The sequence below is a fragment of the Artemia sp. Qi Xiang Cuo genome, chromosome 5 (genome assembly GCF_049724085.1).
Source record: "Artemia sp. Qi Xiang Cuo chromosome 5, ASM4972408v1, whole genome shotgun sequence".
Classification (NCBI taxonomy): domain Eukaryota; kingdom Metazoa; phylum Arthropoda; class Branchiopoda; order Anostraca; family Artemiidae; genus Artemia; species Artemia sp. Qi Xiang Cuo.
Genome location: NC_142798.1, coordinates 85,277,960 through 85,290,675, shown reverse-complemented (window position 1 = coordinate 85,290,675; position 12,716 = coordinate 85,277,960). Strand labels below are relative to the sequence as shown.

The 12,716-nt window shown below is 33.4% G+C and overlaps 1 protein-coding gene across 1 annotated transcript in view; it reads left to right on the top strand.

Annotated features, from left to right (window-relative positions):
• LOC148952655 (putative E3 ubiquitin-protein ligase HERC4) overlaps positions 1 to 12,152 on the top strand; it is a 132,829-nt gene extending 120,677 nt beyond the window's left edge. The window contains 3 exon segments of the mRNA XM_089089250.1: positions 1,341 to 1,489; positions 5,400 to 5,590; positions 10,534 to 12,152. Coding sequence (XP_088945376.1) covers positions 1,341 to 1,489; positions 5,400 to 5,590; positions 10,534 to 10,689 — 496 coding nt within the window. The 3' untranslated portion in view covers positions 10,690 to 12,152.
• Positions 12,153 to 12,716: the final 564 nt, after the last annotated feature.

Here is a 12,716-nt window from a genome sequence, read left to right as displayed (position 1 = left end):
TGTATACTGCCCAATAGCAAATACTATTCGCAGACAATGGGCAAATTTTATAATTTACAGCTCTTTCCCCACGGCCTGTGGGGGGAGGGGTTATGTTACCCCTAAAGGCGTAGCTATTGGATCTTCAAACTATGCTGAACAAAATGGTCATCTCGAAATTCTGATCGGACCACTTTGAGGGACAAAGTGGTGTGGGAGGGGGGCTATATGCCCTCCAATCTTTTTGATCACTTAAAAAAGGACACTAGAAATTTTAATTTCCGTTCAAAAGATCCCTCTAGTAATTCTCTAGGATTATCGATCCCTGGTTTCTTTTGGCAAAAAAAAAAATGCAAAATTCCATATTTTTGTATATAGGAGTTTGAAACTTCTACAGTAGGGTTCCCTGGTGTCATTTTCATTAAGATACCTTGACTTTGAGGGTTTCCCCCTTTTTCGATTATCAGGCAAATATTCACAGGCTCGTAGCATTTGGAATCAGCATAATAAGCCGATTCTTTAATGTAACCATTGATACCAAATTCTGCTTTTTACGGTTTTGGTTACTTACAGTTCGTTAACACGAACTGTTTGAAAAACCCACAAATGCAGTCAGAGGCATGGACTCAAAAGCTTCCTTTTTGTCTATTAATTTGCATAAATTGAACATCTTTGCGTGTCTCTTATTTCAACAAGACTCCTTGTAAGGCATGTTACATCCAATCATCATTTAAGGCACCCAAAATTATTGGTAAATAATCATTTAAAGACAGCAGAATATTTTGCGGGGATTTGGTGGGGTGGGGGAGGTGGGGTGTTTGGTAAAAACGCCCTAGGGTGTTTTTTTACCTCAATAATTTTTTTTCTTCTTCCTCTTTTTCCCTCTCTGCGTACAGGTGTTCTAATAAATGTAGATTCTGTTGTCGTTGCTCTTATGTTTTACAAGTTGCATTTTTTGTTTTGTGAAATTAAAAGCTAAAAAGCTAGAATCCGCCTCTCCGGAACTTTTTTTTTTAAGTATAAACCACTCTACAATAAAATAAAAACACGAATAGATAAGTAAAAAAAAAAGTAATTAAAATTGAACATTTACATTAGTAAAAAATCTGCAACTGTTGGCTAACTTGAGAAAAAAAAAAATCAACAACTCGATCATAATTCAAAAAAGAATGCTAAACGATGGGTAACCTGTTGTTTTATTTTTGTGTTTCTTCTGTATGTTGTTCAGTATTAATGTAGTCAAAAAAAATTTTATTTACTTACTAGAAGAGTAAATATTTATTTATTTTATTTTAATATACTGCTACAAATATATCATAATTTCTCTACATTTTTGCTTTCAACAATTTACTACCTTTCAGACATGAGTATGTTGATCTCTATGTCGACTACTTACTCAACAAATCCATTGAGAAACAGTACGATTATTTCCACCGGGCATTTCATAAAGTGTGTGGAGGAAATATATTGGGCTTATTCCAGTCATGGGAGCTTTTGGAATTGGTTGTTGGTAAGTCTCTTGGGTGTTCTATTAATTACCGTATAATCCATGCCGACAGACTGTTGTAGAGAAGGGAAGAAGTGGAAATCCCCGCTGTAAAAATATGTTTGATTTGTTGGAATCAGTGGGATTTGTTTTGAGCATTTACATCAATGATCCAATCCGTTGCCCCCTTTATATTAAGTTTTTTTTTTGCTGACACCTTTTTGTTTTCTTATTCTTTATTTTTTCGTCTATTTTCAATGTTTTCACATGAAATCAAGTAAAACTATTCGATATGCCTTATATGGCCTGGCTGTACCTGTCTAGGAACTAAGATTAATTATGGCACAAAGAAAGATTATGTTCAATAAAATAACTCTAGATTTAAGCAAAACTTTGAATTACTGAGTCATCTAACTTCTAGCCTATATATATATGTATGAAGTTGCTGTGTTTCTTGCAATATTATTGAGGAACATTTTCAAGGCGTTGGTCTATTTACTTGTACTAGCAATCTGCTCACTTTTCTTCTCAAAATTTAACTTTTTCTAAAAGCTGGAAAAATTGTTTTGAACAGATACTACTTACTTTTAATTCTGTTATAATACTGCCCAGACGAAACAAAAGGAAATTAAGAATAGTAATTCTAATAAATGCTAGAATTGTTACCATAATTGAAACTAAAAGCTGAACATTTGCTATTGGTTTCTAATAGTTGTATGAACAAAGACCACATAATAACGCAGGGAGAGAAGACTTCGGGCCTCTGCTCTCCTTTTCATTTTTTCAATTTCTTAAACTCGATATTATTAGTATGGTCCCCTGTCCCTTAAAGTAAATTATTGTGCTCTTGCACAATGATTTACCTAACGCAGGTATTGTTAAGATGCCACGGAGAAATAGACTTTGTCTTGCCATTGTGTGGTATATGTCACTTGTTCTTTGTATCACATTTGATAAACGAGTACGTTTTTTTAAGTAAAGTCAATCTTTTGTCTACCACGCCATGGTCTACCAGCTACCGGATCAGTGTCTATAGTTTTATCTGATTATTTATTTTAATTTAATTTTGTTTTAGGTTTCGTTTATTCTTTTATTGTCATGTCTGTTCATCTTAAGTTCATATTAAATAAAAAAAAAAAATTTTTTTTTACTGAAAGTAAGGAACGACGTTAAATATGAAAACGAACAGAAATTATTTCGTATATGAAAGGGGCTGTCCCCTCCTCAACGCCTCGCTCTTTACGCTAAATTTTTTTATTGTTAAAAAAAATAGAGTTGTGAGAAAGTCAAACTTTAGCGTAAAGAGCGAGGCGTTATATATTTGAAATCAGCATTAAAATCTGGTTCTTTTGATGTATCTATTGGTATCAAAATTCCGTTTTTTAGAGTTTCGGTTACCATTGAGCCGGGTCGCTCCTCACTTACAGTTCGTTACCACGAACTGTTTGATTATTGTATGACTTCTTCTCTGCTTGTTTTAGCCTGTAATATGACTATTTATTCCTCTTTGAAATTTTTCATTTTTATGGAAATATTTTTGTTTTAAATTAATATTTGCTCGGTTTTAATTTCAATTCAATCTCCCGAGCCTAACCTGAGATATTACAAATACACCATTCCGATAATGCTGAATTTGTTTTCTTAGAACTTCAAGTTTCCGGTTGAACGCTACTGCATTCTCTCTAATGACTGCGCAGGTGCGCTGCCTCTGATGAAATGGTTAATTTTCAAATGTTTGGGCTCCTTTCCTGGGGGCTGCATGAGTTCGGTTACTATTCACACGGGTAGCTCTTTGCGTATAGTTCGTTACAAAACACTGTTTGAAAGTGAGTAACTAAATCCTAAAGTGAGTTGATAGAACGTAAAATTGTTTTCTTAATGCACAAATTACAATGAAAATGAATTCTGATTGTTTTATTTGTTAAGAGGAACCCAATTGAATCATATGTGTCTTAAAAAACTAGGAAATGTGGGGAATTCAATTTTTCCCACACCGCATCTTTTGGTAGTAGCAGGTACCAAATTTAAACAAAAGAAATGTTGATGAAATTTCAGCAAAAAGTAAGTTAAACTTATGTCACCAAACCAATTATAAAGGTATAGCTTTCTGTCGAATGGGTTATTGGGTATGACTGTTATTTTTTAAATTTTTGTAAGTGAAATTCAGCGTTGTGAAATTTAACTGGTTAGTTTTCTTATATATTCTCATGGTTCAGTGTGGCAACAAAAAACGAAAATGGGAGATTTTCCGAAATACTTCATAACCGAATTACAACCTAAAGAACAATCTTCGAAGATCATGGTTTTCCGCCATGAGTAGACGTTAGATGGGTCCGGGGCGGAAAAAAAGATGTATCATTTTGATGTCATCGGTGCTTAAGATTCTATTCAAAATAAAGTTACTTGAAAGGAATTATGAAATACAAAATTTCGCCAAAAATTCTCTCAAAGAATATTGGGCTTTAAAACTGTTTGACCCAGTTGTAGCCTTAACCAGCAAATTTAATAAAAATTTAATAAATAATAATTGTTAAGTTAAATAATTAATAATAATTAAAAAATAAACTGTTGATTCATTAATGAATCGAAAATAATTTCCTAATAAGCGAAAATTCTTATTGAAAATTTTTGGGAGACCAATTTTTATTTATAAAAAAACTGCATCAAAGAATATGAGAAGTTCATAAGAATAGAAATTGGCGATAGTGGCAATAAGAAAAATCATAAGTGCCATCGAGCGTTTGGGTGACATTGTTTCATGCAAGAATGCTGTACATTTGTCTTTTCAGATACTTAGAGAAAACCATAGAAGGGCAAAGAAACCAGGATTCTGCCTCTGTAGGCCTACCAGCTTAAAGTCAAATAACCTACTTATATTGCCTAGATTCTCTCAAGTGAACCTAGGCCTATTGTGTATAGACTAGATTTTGTCTTAAAATAATTCTTAAAAGTAAAATGTACTTGATTAATTACAACTTACAGAGCGATTTCAACTTTAATCTCATTACATTTAATATTAATCCTATCATAAATCTAATCTTCTTTGACATTTTCTAGATTGTTAATGAAGGCACTAGATGTTAGGTTTTGAAATGACAGGTGTTACAGCACAATATGGTGCTAGTAGGATTTACTCCTTATTTTCCATTCCGTAGGGGTTCGTCGATAATCAGCAGTCAAAGATCCAAACTCTTAAAAGTTTTCCCATTCTCTTTGGCCTGTATTTTAAGTATAGGCTATGCATGGCATAAGTCTTGTTATTTGAAAGGATTTTATTTTATTAAAAAAAAGGATAAAGATCCTTTTGATCCATTGCTAGTGTATAGGGTGTCGAGTCGACGTTTCAGTTACTGAGTGTTTTTACCGGGACAAGTAGAAAGTTTGTTGCCCAACCTTGCTGCAGCGGGGATCGAACCCTGTTGCTCCGTATTGGCAAGCACAGCATTTTAAGTAACACTGGGTTTATTTAAAAATAAATTATACATCTTCGATTCCCTGAAGCAAATACTTGTACGGGAGAAAACCCTCCATAAATCAATAAACCTAATAACAAGAAAAAAAATAATCAGAACTCAACTTATCCGAAAACCACCGAATCTCCAAACAGCACCCATCAAACTTATAATATTTATATTCATTTTCATATTCCACTGTGCTACAACGGGTTATTTTATTTTAAAGTAAGCGCTAATCCCTTTGTCTGAAAGTTGTTTGTTACAGTCTCAGATTATATTGACTAGTTTCAAATCGTGCGTTAGCTATCCAAAAACTTGCAATGTAAAAATTGTGTCACGAATATAATGTACAATATATAAGTGAGAAAAGAATAACATTTTGGAGTTAGAAAAGATTGTGTTTGCTCTATTATGGTGTTATTGTATTGAAGTGTTTTGTGGGATAATTGATGTGCTGGACAGGGAGTTAACTTTTGCAGGGAGTGAGAACTATGACTGGCATGAGCTTCAAAGATCTACGGAGTATAAAAATGGCTACAGTGCCGATCATCCAACCATCAAACTCTTTTGGCAAGTCTTTCATGAGCTTAAACCTCAAGAAAAGAAAAATTTCTTGAAATTCTTAACTGGATCAGACCGTGTCCCAATCTTAGGAATGAAATCTATAAAGGTATAAAATTTATATAGTTGAAGTAAAGGGAAATGGTTTGAAGCGCAGGGATTAACCGTCCTATACTTCCTAACATTTAGCCTGACATAGTGTAATTGCTGTCGTTTTCAACAGCTGTTCAATCCCTGTATTTCCCTGTGTGGAAAACATTTGATGCTAGAACTAAAAAAAAATCTACTACCTAGTTTTGAGCTATTCGAAGGGCTAATTTGCCAACCCCTCAGCATTGAGTACTTGAGAAGAGAAATTATCAAAACCCCGAGCACATATCAGGTGTGCCTTCAGGGGAGACAAAGGAATCCTCTTAAGAAGGCTCAGGATCACGAGTTCCTTAAAAACGTGCCTTAAAAATGTAAAAACGCTGCTTGTTTGTTTGGAATTGGTCTGTAGGAGGACTCATTATGATTATGTAACACATTTGTTAGGTGTCTTTTCTTTAGTTTTTTTTTTATTTAAGTTTATTTGGTAGAAATTCGGCTGAGCAATGTCATGATCCTTTCATGCGAAGCGGAAAAGACATCGATTATATTACAAATTAAGTTTTTCGTCAGCTCCACCGTTTATTAAATAAGCTGTAATTTGTGTCTATTTTTAGTAATAAAAAGCATAAAGTTGATTGCTTTTCCGATGGAAATTTCAAGCATGAAAAGTTCAAGCATGATGATGGAAACTGATGCTTTTTGTAATAGGAATTTTGGTAAAATAACATTCTACGTAAAATATGTCTTGTACCATTAGTAATTGCAGACTATTTCTAGTCAGGTATTTGTCTTCTGGACTCTGGAGTAAAGTCCATTGACTTCAGACATTTGGCTGATAATAAAGTCACGTGTCACAGAAAGATGTTATCAATTCACCCCTTTAAGATAGACATAAGGTATATTTCAAGTAAAAAGCATATATCACTAAATAAACAAAATTCCTACTCCCCAAAAAGGCTCCATGACTAGTAAAAGGGATCATGAAACAAACTGTAAAACATTGAACTATTTAACATTTAATCGTAATTAAATTAACATATTTTCTGACAAACCGTAAAAAAGATAGGGAGAGATGTAAAAGTAAAAAGATATAAAAAGATAGATATTTAAAATAGATGGATAGATAAGATAGATATTTATATATAAAAGATATAAGATGTATAAAAGGTATCTTTATATTTTATAGAGATATAAAAATATAAAAATAAAATATACAAAAGTAATATATATATATATACATACATACATATATATATATATATATATATATATATATATATATATATATATATATATATATATATATATATATATATATATATATATATATATATATATATATATATATATATATATATATATATATATGTATGTATGTATGTATGTATGTATGTATATATGTATGTATAGGCAAGGCGTGGACCCTTATACTGCCAGAGCATCGTAGGTAATGCGACAAGTTTTAAGATATAAAATTAAGAGAGTGGAAGACACTTAGAAGTTCCCCATACAGTCATGCAAAAGTAAAAGAAGCACTTACAAGGACGTAAACTCATTTGAGGTTCAACTGGGTTTAACAGCAGATGGAACTAATTTGGCCTTCTCATGAAGAGATGATACACTCCGCAACTGTTACTGAAAAGTAGGTTGTCATATAGTGAGACAAGACGAAAAATGGGATTGGATCAAAGTGAAGTAAAGAAGCTGCAGGATAGAGACGGGAAATGTTTGCTTGAGCTTCCCTAACATGTCCATATGTTAGGATTAACATGTTCTATCAATCTTAACTTTAGTGCATTAGTTTGAAATTTGTAAGACAAAGTCTCAACAGGAAGAATTCCAAGAAATCGGACATAACCGCTTTCAGATATAAGGAGAGTACCACGTGACGAAGCCGTCTCGTGAAAAACCTGAAATGCTGTTGAAATTTTGAAGAAGAAAAAACCAATTTTGATTTGGAAAGAATAAGAGCCAAACATTTAAACACTAAATCATGAAAGAGCTCTCTCAAATAAAGCCAAATGCTTTTTATACAGCCCAGCTTGATCAAATTCTTTAGGTATTGTACTGTCATCAGCGAATGCAACTGGACTGTCATCGGAATCTGACTTAATCCTGTTTTCATTAGTAGCATTGGGATAACGTAAACGGTAACAAAACTTTGGATTGCATGTTTTCTGTTACAAAGCAATAATTTTGGCCAAAAATAGAGCCTAAATGCTGGAGAGCGAAAATTAATAGATCGAAGCAGAAAGGTTTTTATGTAACCGTATACGCAAATTTTCAACTATCCATAAAGGGCTCTTCAGTTCAAAATAGGGCTGGGAATTTGCTTATAACTTCTCTTCATTTGGAGGAATCAATGTTGTTAAAATATGTAAGATGAGCATAGAAGGAATGAACCTGTCCTCTTTTTATGAAAGCGTTGATGTTTGGCATAAAACAATAGTTTTTTTCAATCAGGAATATTTTTATGGAAGGGTTGGGAAGCTGACTCTGATAAATAGTTTAGCTAAAAATAAAATGAGAGTTTAGTATGGGCGGTACCCTTCCCCCCCCCCCAAATAATTCATACTTGATATTAGGAATGAACCTAAGTTGAATTTTAAGAAAAGTTGAAGTAATTTTTTTCGAATGAATGAATGTAAATAGTCGCCTTGGATCTTAGCGTTAACTTAAATTACTTTGCAAATGAGTAGAAGAGCTGCACGTCCAGCCATTGACTCTTCGCATCAAAAGTTCAATATTTACCAGGGCTTATTCCGTAAATATAAGTTATGAAATCAGAATATTTTTTGGTTATGAACTCGCTATACTTGTTCCACTCTATAAACCTTAAAAAAAAGTTTTAATCAAACTGTCGTGTAAAGAGTGGAGGCAGATGTAGTAGCCACCTTCTACATTAAAATAGGCCTTTCTCAGTTTTTTTTTACACTTAAATATTTTGTTTTCTTTCAAATCCTGTTTCTTTCTTGTCTCTAATACATTGAATATCGGAGTTTCAGTAAGGTTCCGAAAACAGTTTGACTTTCAAGGAAGGGCTGTTAAGGGAATATTAGAAAATCGTAACAATATTAAAAGTATTTGAAGTCTAGTTTATTTTTGTTTTGCTTTTGATGAATTCTGACAAGGAATATTACGTTAGGAAAGATTGTTTTTGAAGAGAATAAACTTTTGTATCTTTTTGTAAACTAAATACTAGGTCCTCCTATGCATACGAAATTTCTTTCTTTACTCTCATTCCTTATTAATGTTTGGTGCTGTAAATCCAATTTAGAAGCATTAAGCGTTTTGTTACTTTTTCATCAGTTTGACTCTATGTAAGAATAGATTTTCAAAATTAGATCATTAAGGTATAACTTAATTTTCGAAACTCCTTTCGTCACACAAATTCCTATTTAAACCATTGTCAAACCCCCTTCCAAAAGTGGGGAGCGTTAATTTGAATCCCATGACCTATGTGTACGGAATTAATAATCTGGTGTAGGTAGAAAAAAAATCATCTTTTTGTCTTTTTGTTTGAAAATCATTTGACGTTCAGATTTACTAAGCAAACTGTTTATGTACTGAATGTTATTGATTAAGTTGTGGAACGACTGCCGCTTTGGATTGGTGGATTGGACGGTCCATTGAGGATTAGAGTTACATAGTCTCCTGAAATAATTCGGCTTTTAAGGAAACGTTATTAGGAAAACTTCAAAAAAGCATAGCAAATTTGGAAGTGTCTGAAGGCTCGTTCATTTTTACTTTTAATTGACTTCCAACTGCGAAAGTGACTGCACAAATATTTTTGTTTTCGAAGAATCCAAAATTAAATCCAAAATCGAAACATTTAACTTTTTTTTCTTTTTCATCAGTTTCATTATGCAAGGTTGCTTTTTGAAAACGACTTCATTGAGGTATAACATAATTTTTGAAACTTCTTTCATTACTCTAATTCTGGTTAAACCATGATCAGAACCCCTTGTAAAAATTGCAGAACATAATTTTGACATATCTTTAGAGACCTAGAATTAGAGTGAAGTCAAATTGTAAATTTGACGCCCATGATCGATATGTACAGAACTAAAAATCTGATGTAGCTAGAGAAAAAATCATCTTTTAGCCTTTTTTGTTTGAAAATCGTTTGAAGCTCAAGTTTATAATGCAAACCATTTGTGCATTGAAAGTTGCTGGTTAATACATAGAACGGCTGCCGCCTGTGATTGGGGATCACAGTTCATATAATTATCCAGTATGATAATTCCCTATCTCACCCATTATAAAAACCTGGACCGGGGTGCGAGTGCTCCAGAGAACGTAGAAACATAAGCGGCGTCAGGTGTCTACCCTTTTCACGGGTAGACAAGTCAGACGCGAAACAATCGGAGACAAGTGGAAACCCGCTATTACGAATAATGCACTTTACGCGAAACAATCGGAAACAAGTGGAAACCCGCTGTTAATAACTGCACGAAGAAGTGGGAGGAGCTTTTTGTTCGCACCGAGAACGAAGACCAGAAATGATCTGCGATAAGCTTACTGGATAATTATATGAACTGTGTTGGGGATCTAGACCGTCGATTTTTTTTTACTTCAAATTGTGTTTAAATGCATATAATATTCCATGAAACCATCATCTGCCACTCACCTCCTCCTAACTCAGCCACCATATCGCGGACCTTTGTCACAAAAGTACTATGTTGCAATCCAATGTTGGAATGAAATAAGTCCGGAAGTCTGACGAAACGTCATGAACACTGACCTTGAACCCTTTGGTGGCTTCCAATTCGATGGACAGTATTGGAACCCATTTTGACTTTAAATTGCCACCTCTATGTTTCACAACCTATTATGATCTGATGATTTGCTAAATAGTTGCACTGGGGAGAGCTGTCACTCAGCTTGTGTCCTTGAGCAGATACAAATACTATTTATTACTTAGTGTCGATTATATGAAGTATATACTTTTTTCCGTTGCAGATTTGCATTCAGCCAACGGGTGGTGGTGACGCTTTTATACCAGTTGCCCATACCTGTTTCAACTTACTTGATCTACCACAATACCACACCAAAGAGAAGCTTAGGTACAAGCTTCTGCAGTCTATTCAATGTACCGAAGGTTTTGCTCTTGCTTAGTTTGTGGCTTATCTTTGTTTTGGTGCAATCAAGTGATTTTATTTCTTGTTCTTTTTCTCTTTATTGCTCATCATTTTTAAATTAATAATATTCAACCTACAGAAGTTGAAAAAAAATTAAGTGCCTCAATTTCCAAATTTACTTTTACTACCAGAAGTCTCCCAAGCTGCTTAAAAACTTACATACAAATTTGGTTAATTGCTTATTTCTAATATAAAGTTGTTTATGTTTGAATTTGGTGCCGAAATGCATAAAAGAAAACTATATCTTTCTCCCGAAGGTTTCACTGGTAAAGTATTAGTTTAGCAGCTAGAGTGTCTGAATATTTTGGAAGTTCTTTTGTGAAATTTCCATTTCTTAATAATCCTCTGATCCTCACCCGCCCCCCCGTCTCCCCCTTCCTTCTCTCTTTTAGGATTTGACGCATATGCAAATATATTTTGCATAAAGAAGGTGTTAAAAGTGCTTTTTTAGCTAAATTTGGCATTATTTACTTTAATTTCTACTCAATCTCATCAAAGAGACTATACAAGGCCTTTGTTAATCATGGGTTTTTTGGCCCTATAATTTTTTCTTTCAGATAAATTTTCTTCGTTTCAGCTTCATGTGGGTAGTATTTTTTTTATATAATTATCTTAGTCATGTGATTGGAAATTCTAGATATATATTGTAAAAACTGGACCGAGGTTAGTGATTCATGTTTGGAGTGAAAGGATGTTGAGTTAAAGTTTACTGAAGATACTAAAAAATAATTTACGTGAGATTTCTATCGAAAATTGGCCAAATTTCAGTCATAAGCACAGGATGGTTTCAGAAGGGAAAACAGCCATTGCTTTGCTATAATTTTGTAGTGAACACTATTTTTTTATTTCATTGCTTTACATCTGTGACAAAGTTAATAAGCTTTTCATGTTAATTTTTACTTGTAGAAAGACAGAGCATCCACTTTTTGTAATCTGATGGGCTAAAGAATATTCTGCTTGGAATTAGTAAAATTCACAAGATTTTATTATGTTCTTTCTCTGTCGTAATATTTCATAAATTACTTTAGAAACCATTGAAATCGCATTTTTAACTAAAAAAAATATCCAAACTATAGCCTTATCAAAAAAAGTACCAATGTTTACGGTATTTAATTCCAAAATACACTAAGTGTATATGCCAATGGATTGTTGCTTACACCGCGTCGTCTAACAGAGAGGCTGCCAGATAAAGCGTAAAACAATTTGGAAAAGTGATGTCCACGAAATTTAAAGCAATGTTATCGCTATTGCGGGAGAATAGTTATGTTTTAAAATTAACTTTTCCAAAAATGGCTTGCTCACTAAAATAAAACCTAAGTAAATCAAGTCTTACTTCACTAGAAATGGCCCTTTTTATGTCGTTAAGGGTGACATAATGGCGCTACCTTTTTTACGAAAGTATTATTCTGATTTCTTGGGCTAAAGGTATACACGTTTGTTAGTCACATTAGTCCCTCAAACATTAATTATTGGGAAAATAGCTTTTGAAAAATAAAGTAAAACATTTTTCATAAGCTTCTCTACTATAGCTTTTTTACCCAAGCTTTTAGTTAAAATTTGACCAAAGTCCATAGTCTTTTATTAAATCTTAAAGGTTCAAATGTCATCCAATTAGCACATAAAATTAGGGAAAAAACTCCAGTTTTCGTTTCCAAAAACGGAAATTCTGTCCAACGACGACATTGGTTGAAAAAACCTTGCAATGATGCGGGATTACTTTTCGAGGTGCATTATCTGATTTTCCTAGTACATATGAGGCCTAGAGTAACCGTATGTAAGAAAAAAGTTGGTCGAATTTTATATTGATTGAAAATTTAGTACACTTATGTTTAGGGGTATTTATATTATACTCTTTAATACACTTTCCTTAAAAAGGTAATGATATCACGTTACGTTGACAAGACATCTCCTGTTGCTGGGGATACACGACTGGGTCGGTGATGAACAGGCTAAATTAACCTCCTTTTTGATTAGCTTCTCCCGTTTCAAATCAGCTACGGTGAA